We start from the raw sequence: 23147 nt of genomic DNA, 5'->3' as shown, positions 1-23147 counted from the left end.
ACCCTGGAAAGGATGGAATGGTGAGAAGTGCCAAGGTTAAAACTAAATGTGGATTTGTAACTAGACCTGTTCAAAACCTATACAATTTAGAGATTTCAGATATCAGTGAGGAAAGTGTTTGTAATTCCCTGATGAAATAATAAAGGAAAATCCAGTTGTAGGGGATCCCATGGACCCAGTTGAATCAATCACTGAGTCTACTGTAGGTAAAAACCCGAAGGGGAGATCTATTAAAGTACCTGTTAAACTTGACTTGTAATTTTCAGGTTATGAGATTGTAGTGGAGGTTCTTATGATGATAGGAGTGTTGAGACACCTATGGTGGGAGGATGTTAAATGTATGTTTTTGTCCAAAAGAATGCTCTCGATCTTGTGTTTACGTTTGTTAAAATGTACGTTTAGCGTCTAAAAGAACGCTCCCTATTTGTTTACATTGTATCAATATGTGGAAATTTAAGTAGATTTTCTGAGTATTGCTAAACTTTACTTATATGACAATTGTGGAGTGTGTTTAATCAGGTATATATGTTTGTGTTGTAAAACAAATATTGTTTTTCCCTTTATTAGGGTGATGCCTTTGGAAGTTCCCCATTCCCTTTGCCTTGTCACCCACACCCTGTGCTGTGTCGTATTTATGCCCTTTCTTTTCAAAGTTTCTTGCTATTTTTATATTGAAATTGTAAATTGATGTACCAATTGTGTTTTGTATCTTGTTTGTACCATTATTGTGAATTTTTGAGTGAACTGGGAATTATAAAAAACTGTGGAACCTGTTACGTTCTCCCCAGGCTGTTTTGAAATTTGAATTTTTTGTGAGAGGAATAAAGATATCAAGGAAGCACGCGTTTCACTCTCTCCCGTGAGAAAGTTGAGTATTTGAGGAGATTATGTCTCACGTTATGAGTTGACTAAATGTTATTTAGAACATATCAACTACAAAATGGACTAATGATATACAGTATGTATATAAACATACCTGTTGATGGTATAGGCCTAGAGAAGAACTGTAATAATTCTATTATGTGAATTTTAACTAAGTTTTTGTTTATTTAACACGCAAACAGCTTGTTTTCCCATTATTTACGGATTTTGTATGAGAAACGAAAAAAACTTTTTTTTATCTTGGTGGTTTTTTCCACCGGAAAAAAACCATTTACATCACAAACTATAATTATTTTTTGTAAAGAATAGTGTACGGTACTGAAAAAATTGTTCATGAAAAACCTGAATAATAATAATTATCAATTCAGGTGACAGGTCTACAATTAGCAAACTTGCCCAAATTTAATAGCTTCACCATATTAACTTAAAATCATCTATGAAAAATTCACATATGCTGAAATCCAATAACAGTTAATAATACAAAAAATAAGATAAGTATTAACCTTCACTAGATTCTGGCAGATAAGCTGGTTTTGCTGAACCCATCACAGGAGCAGACGATGATGAAACTGGATGCCATTGTGACCTAAACACTCCAACTGAAAAGGAACAGTTTTATTAAGAATTTGCTTAGTAGGTTGACAAATAAGAAATGCAATAAGAAATATTATATCCAATGTAATTTTATACATAAATGTAATACAGACACTACCCTACTTATGAACTTTCAGGGATATAAACAGACAGGGTCACAAGTTAAAATTGTGTTCAGAGCAATCCCCTTTGCCACCCATAAGTTCAAATTTTGCTCTAGGTGCCTATTCTGCTAGTAAGAATTTTTGCAAAGAACAGCGAAACATGAGGAAGAAGAACCTGTTCCTATAACACCTTTCCTGATTACCTTAGTACTCTTGTGACTAACTACAGTGTATTCTTCTTACAATGACAAGAATATTTGTTCATAGTCTTAAAATACTCCTACTTGTTTCTATCTTCTCGATTTAACTCAGTCTGTGATAAATAACCATTTTCTACAGTACACAGGCAGTCCCCGGTTATCGGCGGCCTCGGTAATTAGTGATCCGGTTTTACAGGGCTTGTCTAGTGATGACGATAACTGGATTTTCGGCACCAACATGCGCCGATCTCCAGTTATCGGTGCTGACTCCCGGTTATCGGCGCTGATTTTTTAAATCATTCAGCATTATAAAGTTACTTTGGATGTTAGAATGGTAAAAAAAGAAAATGACAAATTTTTAAAGTAATTTGTATTTTTCCTAACTAAAGAAACCTGAGGTCTTTATATAGGAATTATCTTCAGCGCAGCTGGAACTACCCATTGAACTTTTAACAAGGTGGTATGGTAGTTAACTAATGAACGACCTGGTGGGAGTCCCACCGGCCCAGTCGGTAGAGTGTCACTTTACCTTGAGGCCAGGTATCAGCTTGGTGTCAGCTTGAGGGGTGGCATAAGGTGGGCATTAACTATAAAGACCTCAGGTTTGTATAGCCAGGAAAAATTACATTTTTATAATAAAACTAAGTTTCATATACACTTACCAAGTAGCTACATAGCTAACTTTTCTATTCGCGCAGCTGCCTTTTAAAAATTCGCAGTAGCACTTCTACTGTTTTTGTGTAAGTAACAGGCTCTGCCCACTTTCAGAGCATCCGGGGAAAACAACTAGCAGGTAAGCTCAATTTTGTTTGTGCCCTTATGTCCAAAGAGGGGAAGAGGGTGGACTCTGATTGTGTAATTACTTGTAAGTGTATATGAAACTTAATTTTATTGCAAAAATGTCATTTTCATATAAGTAGCTTACCAAATAATTACATAGCTGAATCCCACACTGAATGGAGGTGGGATATATGGAGATATTCTACTCCAAAACATTAAAGCATGGTAATAATTTTGAAATACAAAATTTTGCCAGAACTGATGCAATGCTTGTTGTTTCCTTACCTGGTAAGAGAGCTACTGCAGGTGAATACTGCCTCCGGTTGGTGCTCATCTTAACCTGTAGTGGCATGGCAGTCGAGCTGTGGGTCGCCTCTATTTAAGTGGGAGCTTCGCAGTGGAGGGTAGGCCTGATGGCTAGCAAAGCATATGAAAGTCCCCTTGCCCTGGGCACTGTACCAAACTTAAAAACAACCAGACAACACTGTCACCTACTCTGAAAACACCACAACCCATCCCCTAAAACTGGAGGGTATTCCAGGTACACTGTACCCTCAGGCTCCCACAAACTCGAAAACTCGTACACCAAGGCGAGTCCCAAGTTACTGCAATTATCAAACACTGTTTCCACCTTCTTCAAATAGTGCGATGCAAAAATAGACCTGCACTTCCAGTAGGTCGACTGAAGAATGGAAGTTAGGGACATATTGTGCCTGAAAGCCAACGAGGTAGATACTGCTCTGACTTCATGAGCTTTCACTTTAAAAGTTGGCAACTTGTCTTCCTGGATCCATGAATGTGCCTCTGAAATTAAGTCCCTTAGGAAGAACAACAAGGGTGTTCTTAGACAGAGGGTTAGAAGGGTTCTTAACTGAACACCAGAGGCTACTGGATGGACCTTTGATCTTCTCTGCCCTACTCAAATAGTACCTCAGAGCTCTGACCAGACAGAGTACTCTCTCTTCTTCCTCGGAGCCAAGGATGTCTTAATGGTGAAAGAACAAAGCCAGGGCTTGGACAGGTCCTCGTTCTTGGCCAAAAAACCTATGGTAAAGGAGCAAACTGCATCCCCTTGGAAAAATCTACCCTTTTATCAATGGCTTGAATTTCACTAATGCATTTCGCAGTGGCTAAGGCAAAGAGGAAGAGTGTCTTATGAGTGAGATCCCTCAGAAAAGTGGAACGAAGGGGTTCAAAAGCTGGGCCTGTCAGCCACTTCAGGACTACATCCAGATTCCAAGAGACCAGATTGCCCTTCCACTGTTTTGACGTATCAAAGGACTTGGTCAGGTCGTTAATATCAAAGTTTGATGAAAGATCCAGGCCTCTATGTTTAAAAACTGAGCTAACCACAGCCCTATACCCTTTAATAGCGGAGGAAGACAAATTCCCAGAATTCCTCAGATATAGGAGAAGGAGATGTCTCAGAAGTAGAGACATTGTAGTTGTGGCACCATTGACAGAAAACTGCCCACTTGGCCTGGTAGACGAGGCTAGAAGATCTTCTCCTGCATCATGCAATAGCCTCTGCAGCTCCCCTTGAAAAACCTTTTGCTCTGACAAGCTTGCAGACAGTCTGAAGCCTGTCAGGGCAAGAGCAGACACCCTAGGTGGTGTCTTCTGAAGTGGAGTTGTTGAGTAAAGATGGTTTTTGGGGAAGGAGTCATAGAGAATCTACCAGTAACTGAAGAAGGTCCAGGAGCCACTCCTTCACGGCCCAAAACGGGGCTATGAGGGTCATAGTGGTGTTGTGGTGGGCTTGAAATTTGTTTATCACCTCCTTGATCCTGCTGAAGGGAGGAAAAGCATATAGATCCAGATTGGACTGTCTTGCAGCATGGCTTCTGTTGCCCATGCAAGAGGATCTGGGGCTGGAGAGCAAAAGAGAGGAAAATGATTGTTCTTGGAGGTGGCAAACAGGTCTAAAGTTGGCTTGCCCCAGTTTCCAAAGACCTAGACAGACCAGGGGATCCAAGGTCCATTCGGTGGGAAGGACCTGCTTCTGATGGCTCAGCTCATTGGCCAAAAATCACAAATTTTGAAAGTAATTTGCATTTTTCTTAACTATACAAACCTGAGGTCCCTTACTATAGGAATTTACTTCGGCGCAATTGGAACACAGCCGTTTAATTTTAAACAAGGTGATGAAATACATAGTTAACTACAGTACTGACTATGGGTGGTAGTCCTGCCCACCCAGTCAGTATATACTTACATTGCCCTTTGGCCCAGGAAGCAGAATGAGGGGAGGCTGAGGTGGGCATAAATTGTAAAGGACCTCAGGTTTGTGTAAAGAAAAATACAAATTAGTTTCAAAATTTGTGCTTTGTTCCTACACAATATACAAACCCTTGGTCCTTTACAACAGGAAGACTTACCTCTTGGAGGTGGAATCTGAGTAAGCTTCTGAACTGACTGGAGTTTGCCTCACCTGGGACTCCTTCCTGGTCATGTATGCACAAAGGAAGGAGACCAGCCTCTGACAAATTGAACAGAAGTGTGAATGACTGTATGTTCAATTGTCAGACTTCTGGACCTTTCAAATTAATGTGTGTACCAACATTGCTTTAAAAAAGGCTTGGATGAACCAACCCAGTGTTGGAGGCAATAAAACTAGGATAACCAATGGGTTTGTTTTATTGTCACCCCCCCCTCTCTCCCCTTGATAGAAAGAGAGAGAGCACTTGCATCTATTAATCTCACTAAGATTATAGACAGGGAGCTCAGTTATGTAGGCTCACCTGCATGACCTGCAAGTGACGGATGGCAACTCAACTCTTTCTATGAGAGAGGAGAGAAAAAGAGAGAAGGGAGGGAGCCAGTCCCCCACCCCCCACCACAACGTTGTCTCTTTGCCACCGAACACCTTAGACGAGGTGCAAACTGTCCGCAATGGAATCTTGGAGAGCTACACAACTTGTTGAGCAGCTACTACAGGACTCAGGAAAAAAGGAGTCCCAAGACCCGAGGGCAACATCCTGAAGGTAGAAAGGTATGAGTGGACAGCCTACGTCACTTTCTGTCCTAATACCTGAAAAACTGACAGGTGCTTCCGGAGTGCGAGGGACAGAGCAATGTCCCCATCCTCGTGAGGTACTTGCAACGAACTGCTAGCCACATGTTGGTCATCGAGAATGCTCGTTCGATAGCCTTACGAGGCTAGAAAGAACACGTTTTTGAACACTTCTTTCTTAGACGAAAAAGTACTAAAGAAGAGTCATCAACACTCAGGCTTGAGATGTCGAGTCCTCTTGAAGATAGTACTGAGGCACTCTAACTGGAAACAGTAGTATCTTGTACAAATACTACTAACCAGTTCGAAATGGGAATGAAAGTGACTAAAGTCTTGCTATGAGTTTTAGGACAAACTCGAGCATGACAGAACATCATCTCTTCAAGTGTCGGGGGTGAGGCCGTGCTTCAGCGTTGGACTCTCACTCTCTCTTATAAGTCGGGCCCAGGTCTGTAGACCCTTATTGGTGTCACAGGAGTCCGGAGGACCATGTGCAACAGAGGAAGAACCCTCACCTGCCCGGGAAAAGATTCCCGAGGTCGAAAATTATGACACAGGGGTCCTATCAGAGCCCCATGTACTCTGGTGACAGAGGTATCTGGGAGAGCCGTGTGCCTCTGGTGACACGCGTATCCACAGAATCCGTGCACCAAAAAACCTGTGAATTGGGTTCTACCAACCCTGTACAACGTTGCTACCGATACATGGGGATCAGAGGACCCCTGTGTCCCAATGGAATGTTCTTCACCAGCCGGGGAAGAGAACTTCTGGGACCGGTGTCAGAGGCAGGGTGTCCATGGAGACCCGTGCCTCTGTTGCTCTAAAGGCACAGGGTTCTGAAGAGCCCTATACCATGATTCCCAAGTCCGTAGACAGGGAGTAGCAACTGAGAAATCCCTTACCTCTTCTGAGGCTTGAAGACTGTTCCATGGGCTGGGAAATGTTTCTATTGACGACCGTGGAAGTGGAACGACAGAATAGTACACCGAAGCTTCTGTTGACTATTATTGTTGGGAGGCTCCAAAGGTTGGGAAATCTTCATAATGTTTAGGGGAGAGGGCCAAATCCCTGTCACCTGACAACGGTGATGAGCTTGATTGCTATTACATTCCGAACCCCTGGGATATACCTGGCTAACGGCACTGCTGAGTGTGCAGCCGCCCAATTCTATACTTGCATCGTCAACCTGTAGAGTTGGAGGGAAACCTGTCCCCATCCCATTTTTCTGATAACAGAAGTTACTCTCGCAGTGAAGGGGGGTGCTGACACTCATCCGCACTGCAGGAAAGTTTACCAAGATCCTGAAACTCTGGAGGAGCTAAGAAAGCTGTCCTGAGTTTCAAAAACTGGTGTAGAGATGTTTGCCGTACTGGTCCCACTAACCTGAAAGAAGCAAGTCTTCCAGATGAGCAAGTCCTCTCTCGGTTGATGTACCTGCGAACAGGAGCATGACGGGAGGAGGAATGTGCAGAGACACTCCAATGAAGCCTCTGTCATCTAGTCACCAGACTAGTTCCCAATTCCTTTCCTTCCCAAAGGAATGGAAAGGAACAGGGAGTCTCTTATTGGAGACAAGAATCCTTAATTCATTTCCTTCCCGAAGGGATGGAAAGGAATAGGGGGGTCCCCTATTGGAGACAAAAATTCCTGAAATAGCCACTGAAGGGAAGAAAGGAAAGGCCATTCCTGAAGGCCCGGTTCCCAAAGGGCGCAGGTGAATGAGGATGACTTGTTACTGTTGAGCTGTCTATTCCTTAGCAACTGGAATAACTGAACTCTAATCTGAACATACCGATATGGGACTGAGACCGAAATAGCAGCATGACAGGAAACTAAGTGTTCTGCTCGAGTATGAAGTCGAGCTTCTCAAACTTGAACTAGACAGCCCAGTAAGGACGTCATTTCCTGTTTCCAGAAGAAGAATGATGTGTGTTCGGAAATATGTATCTAAAAGGGTACTGAGGATACCGTCTTCAGCTATGTCTGCACCTACAAAGTGCCCCAGTCTTCTTCGAGGCCGAAGCCTCCTTGAGAGGAGACTGAGTAGGGTACCTCCTCGTTACATCTCCGAGTGCTCAAACCCTTGAGACGGAAGCACTTGGTCAGGAACCTGGCCGAGTACTTGAAGAAGTACAGGTAGGAGGTGAAGAAGCACCTGGATGATTCGACACCACCTCTCATACTGTGTCTGCACCAGACTGGGAAGCGGACTCTCCAGTACTGGTTTGGGGACTCGAGGTTTGGTAATACCCAAGCACCCAGAGAGGCTCAAAGCTCCCGAATCACATCCAGGATGATCCACGGGAGCTTCCTCTACCTAGTGTCCGAAGAGAACTCTGAGAAGAGGCAGGCACAACAACAGCCTCGGAAGAAGACTTCCCAGAACTGGTTCCGAGAATGCAGAACTTGGAGACCCACACACTCAAGCTCTCTAATCACAATACAGTAAACCGCCCGTATTTGCGGTCTCACTATTTGTGGACTCATGTATTCGCGTATTTCTCTGTGGAACGTATCCACCCATTATTCCCGTAAAATTCGCCCATTCACGGTATCTTTAACTATTCTCTAATTACTGCATTTTCATATTTTCGTGACTAAATGCACTTTTTGATAAAACTATTAAAACACTCGGGTACAGGTATTGCCCTACTTACGATGGGGTTAGGTTCCAAAAAACCCATCGTTTGTTGAAAAAATCGTATCTCGAATATGGCCTATCCTGCACTAGGGTAATTCAGTACCATCTGTAAATATATGGTAGCCTAGCCTACACTACACAGTATGCTCTATACATAAACGGTATACTAATTATTAGTGTCAGCTAATTCTGCAGGTTCAATGCAGACTGACTTATGATAATGCAGTATAAAGAGAAATTGAATAACAAACAAGGCTTAGCCTACACTATGGTATATCGTATAGGCTACATATACGGTAACCTAGCCTACATTATACTGAACTCTATTCACATATCAACAGTATTATACAAACATCAACATAACGAATATACATCTTTTTCATGGATCTTTTAAAAAGTTATGCTCTACTGCATTGTATCCAATTGCGTATATTCTCATATTGCTTTTGTATTATAAATTGCGATCAAAGTTTTGTTTTGGGAATCGATCACGCGGTGTTTATTTTGCCGCATTTAACTCAATTCACAGCGCTTTTCTTGCTTCTAGTTAGCGTAAATAAATATAGATACTTTATTTATTTGGGACAAGGATATTTTTCGTTATACTAAGTGTTTCTAAGTTGAAATATAATTTAAATACGTCTCATTGTGAAATTAATTTAGCTATTTTTTTCGTTAATATATCACGTTCACGGGAATCACGGCTGGCCATTTTGGGGGCATGTTTATTTAGCGTAAAAAAAAATCAAGATTCCGTTCGCTATTTTCTCTTGATTTCATCATAATACGAGCTTTACGTATTTATCTTTTATCGGCGTGAAAACTGCAGTACAGTAATTTGTGTTCTTTCATGCCCAGTAGTTTTGATTAAAATACATTCTCTCCAATTTTATTTACGGTCGAGTTTCATCAATGTTGCCGATGCACAATAATTTATAGTCATTAGCAGCTTGAACATTGTTTTCTCAGCTTCAGCTACAACTTGCAGCTTAAAGTTACTGTAGCAGTATATTTCCTTGCCGATCTTTTCTCCAAAGCAAATAAGGGTATAGTGTAAAAAACATATCAGTCCTATTGTACTTAACGTCATTTGTAACATAACTACAGTAATTGTTTAATCGTACGATGGTTGAAATACAAGCAAAACAGTTGTTATCCGATTCGTTTACTAGTAAAACAACAGTTTCTCGTTCGGTTGTTTATGGCTGTATGCATTTACACAAGAGTATAACATTACTAACAATACTTTTATCATCCTCTTTTACTTTTTTAACTAGAAGATGGAATAAAGAGATGGAAGAAAAGAAGTTGGTCTATTGTAAGTTAGTCTCTCTCGCTGCCTGCTTGTACGCTGCTGCCTGCGCCCGCGCGAAATCTAAAAATATTTTCTAAATATTTTTGTATCGGTATTAATTGCTAACCCCATCGTAAACTCGAAATATCGTAAGTTGAATTATCGTAACTCGAGCACTACCTGTATAAGCATTTTCAGAGGGTTTTTTTTGTGTTTAAAATATCAAAATAGGCAGTTCTAAGTGTTTTAAGAAGGGTTTTAAGTATTCATGGATTTTACCTATGCGCAGGGAGGTGCAGTACACACCCCCCACAAATACGGGGGGTTTACTGTACCTCGACAAGGTATATGATATAGCCCCTGAATCCGGAGACTGGGGTGAACTAATGAGAAATCCATCTGCCTTCACTGGGAGAGCACTCGAAGAAGGTGAAGAGGCAGCAGCAGACGAAGAACAAAGATGATGACTGAGACTTCCTTCTAGAAATCACTAAGATGGTGGTGAACAGTTGATCTCCCCTAAAGGCCTGCAAGTTTGCCATCAGGTGCCAGGTAGGAAATGACCCTACCTCCAGACTGGCCAGTTGTTCATTGGAGGGGTGGCTAGAGCTCTCGGCTAGCACGCTGTTGGCCCAGCGTTCGAGTCTCCGGCTGGCCAATGAAGAATTAGAGGAATTTATTTCTTGTGATAGAAATTCATTTCTCGTCATAATGTGGTTCGGATTCCACAATAAGCTGTAGGTCCCGTAGGTAACCAATTGGTTCTTAGCCCCGTAAAGTAAGTCTAATCCATTGGGCCAGCCCTAGGAGAGCTGTTAATCAGCTCAGTGGTCTGGTTAAACTAAGATACACTCAGCTCTTTCCAGACTGGCCCCTTGTGAAGGCCTATAGAAGCACTTCTGTTGAGGCGGAGAAGGGGGAAGAAGCTTCTCCAAGTGTATTGATTGAAGTGAATTTCCTGCCCCATCGAAGCTTTTGGTTCCTTTTTCAGACACCAAAAGGATTCGAGGCGTGAAGGACGATCCACAGAAGATGCCATGGTCCCTTCCCCGAGATCACTGTACTGTACTGACGAATCAGTAAGATGACCTCTGCAAAGGTCCTCTGTATCTCAGGGGTGCCCACATCCTGAGGAAGACGACCCTTGAGTCCTTCCAGGGTGCATTCCTCCTGATCCAGTCTCCTGCAGGAGAGAGAACCTCAGCAGAGGACCGAGTCAGCCTTAGAAACGAACACGGGGCGTAGGCCCTTGTAGCTGAACTCCGATAAGAAACTACCTCGTCGGAGTTCCTACTGTCTGACTCGCACCTCCTGGTAAAACCCGAAGAGATTGAGCACTCCTACCTTGTCCTACTGGAAGAACCAGCATGAGAGGTAGGTCGTGGGTGGTCAACAAACCCGGTGGCAGCAGCAGCACAGGTCTAGGAAAGCACCTACTCCTTGGTGAGGTGCTGTACCAAGGAGAGCACAAAGGTTCATGCGAACGCACCTGAGCAAGGGCTATCACGCAAACACGATCAGGGGCTGGCCGGAGCTGAGTGCCCAAGTACCATCTGACGTGAAGTTGCGCTATCCTCTCAATGTGCTCCAGCCTTATTTGAAGCCAAGACCTCCTGGCGAGAAGAAGACTGAACAGGAAACCTCCCTCCTGCGTCTCTGAGTGCTCAGACCCTCAAGCCCAAAGCACCAGGTTGGGAACCTGACTGAGCACTCAAAGCAGTACTGGCAGGAAGTGTCAAAACACCCGCATGTTTCGGCACTCTCTCACTCTGTGCCTAAACCAGACCAGGGAGTGAACTCTCCAGTGCTGGTTTGGGGTGCTCGAGATTCCCCAGAATCCCGAGCACTCGGCGTGACTCAACTTTGCCAAGCACCCGATGCTCCCAAACCTCTTACTGAACAATCAACAGGAGTGGTCTCCTCTCGAGTGTCCAAAAAAACTCGGGAAGAGACAGTCAAGGTACAGAACCAGTCTTAGAAGTGGACTTCTTTAAATTGGTTTCGAGGTCAAGGTTCCCAAGATGCAAGACCCAAGTGGGGTATGCAAGTCAGTTCCCGAGCTTGAGGGCCGGGAAAAGCCAACAAGACATCCCACTGCTTCCCCTGTGGAGGGAGACAGGCCCTTAGAAGTCCAGGGGCAGGACCTCTTAGGGGAAGGAGAGGTGGCCTTCTTCTTCAGCCGGCAGGCCTCAGAAGAAGAAGGGGAGGAGGCAGCAGATGACAAAGTCAAAGACAAAGACAATGATGACGACACCTTATGACCCCTCTTCTTCGATTTCTTATTCAACATCTACAAGATGGCGGTCAGTTTATCCCATCCAGAGGGGAGCGGCAGGAACCACAGGAGCAGCTAGGGCAGCAGAAGCAGCAGCAGCTACACAGGCGGCAGGAACACCAGGAGCAGCTAATGCAGCAGGTGCAGCCATGGCAGCAGGAACAGCAGTAGCAGCTACTCAAGTGCCCGAGGAAGCTCAAACAGAAGGATATACCAGTCCATGGAGGTAACCCCACGATACTAGTAAGGGTAACTTACAAGTCCCGGGCTGATCACGTTAATGCGATCGCAGGCTGGCCGGAGCCGAGTGCTCGGGTATCAGTGCGAACGAACCCAAGCACTTGGCTCAGCCGAGGGGGGGCGATCACGCAAACGCGACTGAGGACTGGCCAAAGCTGAGCACTCAAGACTCACACACCTGGAGCTCCCGAGTCACAAGTGAATCGATCATCAAAAGCTCCCTCTACTCGGGTGTCCAAAGAAACTCAAAAAGAAGGGTATACCAGTGCATGGAGGTTGGAGGTAACTCCCCGAACCTGGTAAAGGTAACTCAAGGTTTAGAAGAAGCCTGAGTACCCTGGGTGACACAACTCTCCTAATAGTGCAGCAGATTGCTGTAAAAATCGTTCAGATAGTGAAACAAGCATGAAATTTGGCACAAACATTCCTAAGACTACGCTCTCTTAGAAAAGGGCGCTGGCCACCTGAAAATCCAAGATGGCGGCTATTTTTCAAAATGGCCGCCATCTATGTTGAGATTCACTGGTTTGGGAGCATCTATTGGATGGAATATGCCAGTTTTTTTTTAAACCTCGACTTTTAGGTTATAAAAATGTTCCATACCACACATTTTATTGAAAACCCTTACTAAATGAATTGTAACCAAGATGGCGTGCAAAATGGTTGCCATAAAAGTTTTTTTTTTTTCTATCCACAGCGCTAGCAGACATAGAGACCAACTGTTTTTATTTAATGGTATATTCATGTGATCAGACAGTTTAACTAATATGCTATTTTCAACTGAAATAGTAATGGTATGGTCACATACAACATTGTGTCTAAGACTGTAACCATAAAAAGAAAAGAAGAGAAATACGGACTAAACGCAACCAATCTATGTATAGGTCTCTCAACCTACACCTTTGAAAAATTCGAGGATAAGAAGGTAGGCATAGCATGACACGTTGGATGCTCAAGCTAGATTATCTACTGAAGAGAGGGCAATATTTATCTAGACTTCACATTTGCAAGTGCACAGAGCTGTGCAGGAAGACCCAGCTTGTAGCACTTGCACCTTTCCCGACAGCCTGCTTTGCATCCACATTTGGTAAGCTGTTGGCAACTCTTGGCTAAGGGCGAAAAGTTGGTTGTCCAGAGGACTTGCCATGCTTCACCAGACTTTTGCCATCCCCACTCAGCAGGGTTCTCTGGCTGTGGCTGACACTGGGTGGCCTGCCCCACACACAACCAGCCTGGTACGCAGCATGCTTGGTGTGTTGGAGGAGAGCTCCCCTGGTTGGTGGAATGGCCTCATATGCCCTTTGTTTTCTGGCAAACATATCAAGTCTAGCCTCATCCACAGTGCCAGCAGTGCTGGATCTTTCATACATAAGTATGACAAACCTCTCCAGGACCTTCAGGTCACTCTCTTCCACTCTGAGAGGGTAGTGACTCAGTTTGGAGAACACAGTGGAGGCCTCTGGAAAGATGTTCCATGTCTGCCAGGCGGTCTTCTTGCCCTTGCTCCGGAAGGCTGACACTGCCATGAAGAAGAGTACCAAGAGATGTCATTGCTGCCATCTCAATGTGCAGACCACCAAACATTACCAGATACTTGTCTTCGCCATACTGATCAGGCCACTGCCACTGCACCTGCTTTGCTACGGCATAGATTGGCTGATCAGCTGTGATTATGGGTATCTGGCCAGGGTTCAGAAAATCAGTGACATCCTGCACTTTCTGCATCACATGTTTGATCGTAGCAACAGAATGAGCCTGATCACGCAGGAGAGGAAGCAATGAAGTTATGGTTACTTCAAATTCTGGGCTTCTCTTCATTGAAGCGTGATGAGCTGACCACGCCAGATTCACTGCATCATCTATTTCCTGGGTGACTATGACCTTGTCTAGCCACTGATACTCCAGTGCAAGCGGTGGCCCCAAGATATCTGTGGGTGGCTTTGGTATTGCAGTGTTTGGTGGCACAGGGTTCTTTGTTTGAAAGGAAGCTGGTGAGATGTTTGTGAATGTGTCCGGCAATTCAGGCACCGACCTCACTTTCTCAGGTGCAAACTTTAGTTGCTGTCTTTCCTGTCCAGTGTTCTCCTTGGTGGGGTGCTGAAATATGGAGATGCTAGTTCCATGGAAGGAGGTAGTGGCAGTAGTTGCAGATGGGTTGTGGTCGATGTTGTCCATCACTGCAGTGGTGAACAACCCTTTTCGCAGTACTGGGGACAGACCACACCCTCCTCCACATATTTGCTAACTGTGGCATCTCCTAACTGTGCAGAGACCTCCAGTACTCTGTCATAAGAGATACTGAGGCCATACTGATGTAGCATTTCAACCAGGTTTCTCTTCCTGGTTTTGGCATAGACTGAGAGTCCCATGTAGACTGGGAATGGTGTTTCTCTGTCTTTGGAGTGTCTATGAGTTGTTGCTCCTCTTTGTATCGGGAGTAGCAGTTGAACTGCATGAGCTGTGCAATGGCCTGGTCTGACTTTGATGCTCCAAATCGTAACTGTGACTTGATGTCAGCCCCATGCTCAACCATCCCTACAAACTGGAGCAGGAGAGGAGGCACAGAATTTCGTACACAAGCCTCAGAAAATGTGCCATCAAACCGTGACTGATGATCAAGTATAGACTTTCTGAGAATATTTGCTGCTTTAGCAATGATAACTGCCTCTGAAAGATCAGATGATTGAGCAAGTGCTTTTCCCACATCCTTTTGAAATGCAAGTAATACATCTCTGCCAGATTTATGAGCCTCAAGTTCTGGAATTTCTGCCAGAAGTTTGTCTTTGAGTCTCGTGGAATTTACACTTGGTGACTCTACACCTAATTGTTCCAGACATTGTTGGTAGAGGTGGCAAATATCTGCCAGCCGAAATGTGACTGGATCATCTGAACAAAGGTTGTTTTCAACAATGTATGTCATCAGTTCTGACAGAACTAGTGGATACACATCTGATTCTGACTCAGTGCTACCTTGGTCTTTCTCAAGGCTCCTCAGGTAGGACCTTTTTCTGTTGTAGAGGGCACAAAGACAGGCATGGTGATACTTAAACTCCTGTGCAATGACATCCCCACCAGTCAACTTAGCAAGGAGCTTGCCATCACTAAGTATCTCTGCACATTCACGCAATTTCAAGTCAAGGCCCTTAGTACTAGCCTGTCTGAGATCAGATGCAGGTGCCACTTTCTCACAGAAAATGCAAACTTCATTGTCGCGGACTGGTTCGGCGCAGTTTTGCACGACTAGTCTCAGTGTTGCTGGTCTGGTCACTGGATTGTCGCTTTCTTGCACGGTCCAGTTTAGTGTTGTTAAACAACAAGCGACAGTTCACATGGTATTTTGCTCCATTTTTTCCTGAGAGTGGCCTCTATGCCATCACCTTCATCCAGCCTTGCTGGATCCATTATCAGTGGCATTTCATTAATTTCACTGAACATGGGAATGTTCCTTGCCAGCATTGTGTACCCATCATGGTCTAGGACATGATGACTTGGAGGTGATGTCAAGTGCTCACCTCTTTTGTCCTTCTGACAAAGACAACACAAACTCAGTTTGTTTTTCTGCTGCTCAATATTGGATTGGCATCACATTCTGCCATGATTTCACTTTTGATTAAGGCCGAGGGTTATCCTTTTACCACCTTAAACAAAGCACACATTCCTGTATGGGATTCAACTAGGTTCGGTCTCCCTACACCTAGCCCGATCATTCATCCAGTGCCATTTAAGTCCCGTGTGATCTGTACACCATCCGGGTAAGTACATGAACCATCATGTACAGCCCCCATACCCTTGGCTCGGCTCTCCAGCGCTGGCACATCCTGTCTATTCAGGTGCGGCTATCTAACTATAGCTGGTCTGGGGCTGTTAGAAAGCATTTGGGACACTAAACTAAACTATACTACAACTACTAGTCTAAGACTACAGGATTAGTAAAGCTGGATTAGCTGGCACTGAACCCCATGCTGAGTTACACAGCAGTGATGTCACCAGTGTGCCCTGGTTGTGTGCAGACATGCACTCTTTTACATTTATTAATTTTCCTTCAAAATTGATGAGTTATTCGAAAGAGATGGCCTCATTAGGATCTAAAACCACAGAAACCAAGATCCATGCTTAAAATGATAATTGTTGAACGGGCATTATTTCTCATTATAATTATTGTTTCTACCTTTTCTTGGCAGCCATATAGCCCCCATATTTAAAGGTAAACTGTACTGGGAAGCTACAGAAACATAATATTCACAAGAAATAGTATGGAAGAGCTTTACCATATTGCTAGAAGCAAATACATGCCATTCTAGTGAAAAATTAGCCAAAATCTGTCAATACTGGCCGCCATCTTGGAATTTGGCTTTCCATATTAAATTTTTATGGCCAGCGCCCTTTTCTGATAGAGGGAACTTTAAAGAGCACTTGTGCAAAATTTCATGCTTGTTTCACTATCTGAACGATTCTTATGAAATATGCAATTATCTGCTGCACTATAAGAGGATTGAGCACTCAAGCTTCTGAGTCATGTACAGGATGACCGTCAGTTGCTCCCTCTACCCGAGCACAGTATATACTAGTCCAGGAAAAAATTCCCTGGAACTAGCATAAGTGACACCAGTTACCTTTTCAACTTGTTGTATCTGGGGAGACGCGCGCACCTGGTGCTCCTGTGTTGTAGGGTCTCAGGGAGACCGCAACACAATTCCCGAATCCGAAGATGTGGGAGAGCACCAAGAAAGAAGGCGAAGATGACGATGACGAATCGATTCCCTCTGACTTTTACTGCAAAACCATCGCTGTCCCGGGAACCTGACATCATCGCTGTGCGGGAACACGAAGGAGGGATGAATGCATACACACTCTGTACTTTCTCTCTCTCTCTCAGTCGAGCCTCAGGTTCAGTGAGAACCCACGCAACAGCTGCTTCATGCCCGTAGCATCAGAAAAAGAGCAATCGGCAACATTGCCGAGAGATCCCTTACTTCCAGGACCGAGCTCTACAACATCTGAAAATACTAAACATTACAAATGTCAATGAAATTTTCAACAAAATAAACTCTCCTTTGTAATGCGAAGAAATAAAATTCTCCCTGAGAGAATAAAATTCTCACCAAGAGAATATGATTCTCACCAAGAGAATGTATGTCAGAGCTAAATACTTAAGCCGGGTGAAAAAAACTAGTTTAAGCCTGTTGCCTTGGCATCAGCTAATAAAAGACGTAGGGTTTACAAATATCAGTATGAATCACTATATTAGAATACTGAAAGCGTAAACTCAAGAGAAAAAGTAGTAGTTGTATTTGCATATACCATGTATGTACTACGTACTGAACCTAACAGATGGGTGCCTTACAAGATACTTACGAAAAATGTAAGAGATATAGGGAATTTTTAATGACCAAAAATATAAAAAGCTTAGTGAAGAAAAGAAGGAAAGGAAATTTCATATTTTTAAGTAATTTGTATTTTTCCTAATTATACAAACCTGAGGTCTTTACATAGGAATATGCTTCAACACAGCTGGAGACCACCCGTTTAACTCTAAACTAGGTGGTTAAATATGTAGTTGACTACCAACTATGGGTGGGAGTCCACCCACCCAGTCAGTATGCATTCACTTTGCCTTTTGGCCCAGGGAGCAGAATGCAGAATGGCATGAGGTGAGCATTTAACTGTAAAGACCTCAGGCTTGTATAGTTAGGAAAAATACAAATTACTTGAAAAATTTGTCATTTGTTCCTACACAATTTAGCAACCATCAGTCTTTACAAAAGAAGACTTACTTCTTGGTGGGAGGATTCTGAGTAACCTTCTGTACTGACTGGTAGTTTGCCTCACCTGGGCATCCTTCCTGGTCATGTAAGAGCAAACGAAGGAGACCCTGCCTCTGACATGTTGAACAAAAGTGTGAACAACTGTGTGTTCAACTGTCAGACTTCTGGACCTTTTGAATTAATATGTGTGTAGCAACACTGCTTTGAAAAAGGCTTGGATGAACCCAGAGCGTAGGAGACAATAATACTAGAGATAACCAACACGTTGTTTTATTGTCAGCGCCTCTCTCCCCTTGCTAAAGAGAGGGGAGGATGTGACAGCATATGACAGATTGCTACTTGTCTCTCTCTGTGAGAGAGGAAAGATAAGAGAGAGAAGAGAGGGGGGCCAGTCGCCCACTCACATTCACTCTTTGCCATCAAACACCTTAGGCGAGATGCAACCTGTCCACTATGGGAGCTGGGCAAGCTACACAACTTGTTAAGCAGCCACCAGAGGACCAAAGGTGGAAAGACATGAGAGTGGACAGCCTAGACCACTTTCTGCTTTGATACATGTAGAACCGGCACGCTCTTCTGGAATGCGAGGGATGAACTAATGTCCCTATCCCCATGAAGTCCTCAGAACTAACTCCTAGCTACATGTTGGGTGTAGAGTCCGCTTGTTGACAGCATCACGAAGCTAGAAAGAAATAGTGTTCTTGAACACTTCTTTCTTAGCTGAGCCAGTACTAAAAAAAATGGTCAACACTCAGGCCTGAGGTGTCGAGTCCTCTGAAGGTAGTACCATAGCACTCTAACTGGACACAGTAGTATCTTGTTATGATCACTACCAAGCAGTTCCTAGATGGGACTGAACGTGACTCGAAAGTCTTCGCTATGAGTTCCGGGACATGCTCGAGAGCGACAGAACCTCATCTCTTAGAATGCTGTACTGTAGTCTTCCTCGAGGCCGAGGCCTCTGCAGACACAGGAGACTAAGCAGGAGACCTCCATCTCTAGGTGAGCTTACCAGTGGGTCTGCAATGCATTTCTGGGACCCTGGCACCATTCCTATGCGAGAACGTGCAGGGGGTGTTGAGGCCGCACCTGTGTGCTAGGCCTTCACTCTTTCTCGTAGGCAGAGCCCAGTTCCGTAGACCAGGGGACCTTACCAGTGTTACAGGAGTCTGTGGGACTCCAAACAGCAGCAGAAGAACCTTACCTGCCCGGGGAACAAAAATTTCTCAGGGCTGATACTGGTGACACAGAAGCCCCGTGCAGCCCCGGTGACACAGGTGACTGTGGAGAACCGTGTACCTCTGGTGACCCATGTGCCCACAGAACTCATGCACCTGTAATTCCTGTGGCACAGGGCTCTGTGGGACCCCGTGCAACAGTTACTACTGATACATGGGGGTCCAAGGAGTCCCCTGCTGCAGTGAAAGGTTCTTCACTGGTCTGGGAAGGCGACCTCCAGGGACCTGTGTCAGAGGCATGGGTGTTCATGGATACCAATGCCTCCGTTGCTCCCACAGCACAGAAGTCCGAAGAGCACCGTACATCGGTCCTGTGTCCATAGACAGGGGGAGAGCAATTGACAGATCCCTTTTGCCTCTTCCGAGGCCTCAAGACTGTTCCACAGGTGTTGGGATATGTTTCTGCCAATGACCACAGAAATGGAACAATGGAATAGCACACTGATGGTTCTGTTGTGCTGATCTATCGTTGGGAGGTTCCAAAGATTGGAAAATCCTGTGTAATGTCTGGGTGTAAGGTCAAATCCATGTCATCTGACACTGGTGATGACTGAGCTTATTTGCCATTACAATACGTTCCAGTTCCCCAGAATGTACTTGGCAGACAACTCTACCAAGTGTGCAACCGCCCATTCGTACACCTGCTCCGCCAACATGTAGAGTTGAGGGGAAACCAGTCCCCCCTCCACCTGTTTGTTGATAAAAGTTACTCTTGTGGTGATGGGGGTACTGGCACTCATCAGCACCACAGAGTAGCTCGTCAAGATCCTGAATCTCTCTAAAAGCTAAGGAATCTGTCTTGAGTTCCAAAATGTTGATGTGGAGATGTTTGCCATTCTGGTTCCAATCACCTGAAAGCAGTATATAACTCTTCCAGGTGTGCGCCTTGTCCCTCTGTCAATGCACCTGAGAACGGGAGCAAGATGGGAGGATGAGTGTGAAGAGACACTCCAACAAGGTTCCTATTGTCTAGCCACCAGGCTAATTCCCGATTCAATTCCTCCTGGGAGAAATGGAAAGGAATAGGGAGTCCCTTTTTGGAGCCTAGAACCCTGCATCCTTCACTGACCTTCCCCAAGGCGACAGGTGAACAAAGACAACTTGTCACTGTCGAGCTGGTTGTTCCTGTAAAGACAGGAACAACTGTACTCTTCTCTGAACCTGCTGATATGAGGCTAAGACCATAACACCATCATATCCAGACACTAAGTGTTCTGCTCAAGTGTGAGATCAAGCTTCTCATACTTGAACAAGACTGCCAAGTCCCAGCAAATTAGAGTCGTCTCATCCCCAGACAAGATGGATATAATATTCAAAAATATGCATCCTAATGAGTACTAACCTTACTGTCCTTGGCAACACCTTCACCTCTTCCCAAGGGCGAGGCTGAAGAAGACCCGGGAACTGAAGTCTGGAAGCAGACCACACATTGGAGAGGGGTGGCAGGAACTTGAAGCTTTCTGCCAATTATGGTGCCCTGTTGCTTCATGGCTTGTCAGGTATCCCTCTTCAATAACAGAAGGAGGAAAAGAATGCTGCCCCTAATTTCCTTCCCTTTCCTCATACCCTTGCACCTTTCCAGGCTGGACAGGGGGCTAAAAGGAGAGCTGCTGTGCCCCTTTCTGGTAGGGTAGAAGAAGACTGGGTGTACCTTTGCAGGCCCTTAGAAGCCTGGGGATTCCTGTGAACTGATGAGGAAGAAACAGTCAGGCCCAAAGGCAGAGCTGTAAAATCATCAGAAGACCTGAGGGTCTTGGCCACTGTTAGTGAACACAGAGATCAATCCCTGATCCTACCTCTGTCACTTGAAGCATCAACTTCTACCAATAGCCAGAGGGAAGTGGATCCCAGTATTGGTTCATTCCCGAGAACCAGTGCCAACTCGTAACTGACAAACCTGGTTACCAGAGTCAAGACAATGTCTCTCCATTTGGCACCAGATTCGCACACAGGTTAGCTGTCTGGTGGGCTAAGGAAGTGATCTAGGCCACACAATGGAACCAAGATCCATTCAGGAGACTGAATGGAATGCTGCCATGACAGTCAATTCCGTTGTCACTGTCCGGTGGAAGAAAAGTTCCTTCTGCAGGGAGGCAGTTAGCGAAGGACTCGAACATCGGGTCAATCTGTTTGGTCGGCAAAGGACTCTCCGAAGTACTGAGGAATTCCTCTAGCAATTCAAAGGCTGAGGACGTGTCCTGCATGATAGGAGAAACTTGAGTGAATTGTCCTGGTTGTACAAGAGAAAATTCACTTGTCTAAAAAATACTCCTTTGGCAAGTTGCGACTATGACAAGTCCATCGACTTTGGTTTTCTATAGGGGATCCCTGTAAGCATTGATGGTTGATGAACAGCCAACAGAGAGGCTAAGTTTCTTCCTCTACACCATAAACTGCCGAATTCACAGACGATCCCAGGGAAAAAACTTCCAGAGGCGCCTCATGATCTCTCTAACACTCAATGATACAACTGGTTCAGTCCACAGACCGAATACAGAGTACAGTATATCTTACTGTGGTTGGGGAAGGATGGAAGAACGAATGTTTCCAGTCTCGATCCCAAAACTGTCTGATACCTGGTCCTTGGAAGACTCCAAGGAGGTAGGAGAACAGGTGAGAGAATCTAGCACCCTTACGATACCTGCCGGAAGCCTAGGACCTTGCAAGTGTGTAAGGCCGTGGGCGGTCGTCAACTTATGTTGACGATGGCCATGAAAGTCTGGGAGAGGGAACGTAATCACACAAATGTGCATGGAAGCTATCCCCAGATGAGCAGGCTCGTTCGAGCGGATGCAGGCAAGGGCTGACCCAGGGAGAGCGATCGGGCACTCTCAGGTGTGAATGTGGGCTATCCTGAAGGCGCACCAAGTCTGTGGCCTCTGCAAGAGAAGATCGAGTCAACGAAGATTTGGGTTCCTGCTTGGTCTCCAGAAACTTTGAGGGCAGACTTATGATCCAAGGAAGCACCCATGGTCTCTTCCCAAGATCACTGATACATCAGCAACATGACCTCCGAATAAGTTCTCTGAAGATCGGGGATGTCCGTGTCCTAAGGAAAGAATCTTAAGAGCCTTTCCAGGTTATAGAATCCCTGGATTACTCTCGGCAAGAGAGAAGCAATGAAAGAACCCCAAGGCCTTCTCTTGAGGGGGCAAGCATCTCTCTCTGATCTGACAAAGCCGAAGCTCTGACAGGAGAGGGAAGCCATAAAAGATCGTCAACCTGTGGTGATGATGACTGCACGGGTCTAAAAGAGCAAACCCACTCTCGCTAACTTGGGCGGGGGCTGTCCCGAGGAGAGCGAATGGGTCCACACAACAAGCGAATGGGTCCACGCAACATGTACACATGCTATCCCCAGGTAAGCAGGCTCATTCGCAAGTATGCGGGTGAGGGATGATCCAGAGAGCGAGCGAGCGTGCACTCTCAGGCATGGGCTCAGGCTGTCCTCTCGACATACCTCAGTCTTCTTCGAGGCCGTGGCATCTGCATATGAAGAGGACTGTATGGGGAACTTGCTCAAGTTTCTCCAGGTGAGTGAACTTGATGCTGCCAAATCTCGAAAGTATCATGCATCAGTTGCTTCCACTACTTGAGAATTCAAGGAATCTCGAGCCAAGGTAAGCTCTATAACAGCCCATTTTCTAAATTGCCTGAAGCTTCAAAGAAACTGCACACATTAATTTTTGTGCAATTATCTTTACTATTACTGTATTGAGAAAAATGAAAAATCTATGAAATAGCATCAGTGAAACTGAAGGAAGACTACTTTTCAAATTACATTGCAATTGCTGATTATAAGGATACTTTCATAAGAGACCCACATCATTTTCAAAAACATAATGCTGCTGATCCTATTCCACCATATACAGAAAATTCAAACATGAAAGAAAAACCTTTGAAGTATTACTTCCAGCACTGTCCATCAGAAGGGCTGCCTTCCCGTGCTCTCTAAGTAAGGCTAGCTGCTCAGTCTAGTCTTCATTACACTAGGAACAAAAAAATAATTGTGTAGACAGTTTCACTTTAAATCCACGATAACAATGTTAATCTTGTATCCTTGGTACACAAAGATTCCAAGTTGGTCCTCGTCTCAAGAGAGAACCAACCAGATATGAGCT

The 23147-nt window shown here is 44.7% G+C and overlaps 2 protein-coding genes across 2 annotated transcripts in view; both read right to left on the bottom strand.

Annotated features, from left to right (window-relative positions):
- mRpS2 (mitochondrial ribosomal protein S2) overlaps positions 1-1481 on the bottom strand; it is a 63724-nt gene extending 62243 nt beyond the window's left edge. The window contains exon 1 of the mRNA XM_067115536.1: positions 1386-1481. Within this exon, the coding sequence (XP_066971637.1) occupies positions 1386-1428 (43 nt within the window). The 5' untranslated portion in view covers positions 1429-1481. The remainder of the gene's footprint in view (positions 1-1385) is intronic.
- LOC136845318 (uncharacterized) overlaps positions 1386-23147 on the bottom strand; it is a 35206-nt gene continuing 13444 nt past the window's right edge. Inside the window, exon 2 of the mRNA XM_067115534.1 lies at positions 1386-1481. The gene's annotated coding sequence lies outside the window, so the exon portion shown is untranslated. The remainder of the gene's footprint in view (positions 1482-23147) is intronic.

This window comes from Macrobrachium rosenbergii, chromosome 13 (genome assembly GCF_040412425.1).
Source record: "Macrobrachium rosenbergii isolate ZJJX-2024 chromosome 13, ASM4041242v1, whole genome shotgun sequence".
Lineage (NCBI taxonomy): Eukaryota > Metazoa > Arthropoda > Malacostraca > Decapoda > Palaemonidae > Macrobrachium > Macrobrachium rosenbergii.
Note: the sequence above shows the minus strand (reverse complement) of the source record. Positions and strands in the feature narration are given on the sequence as shown.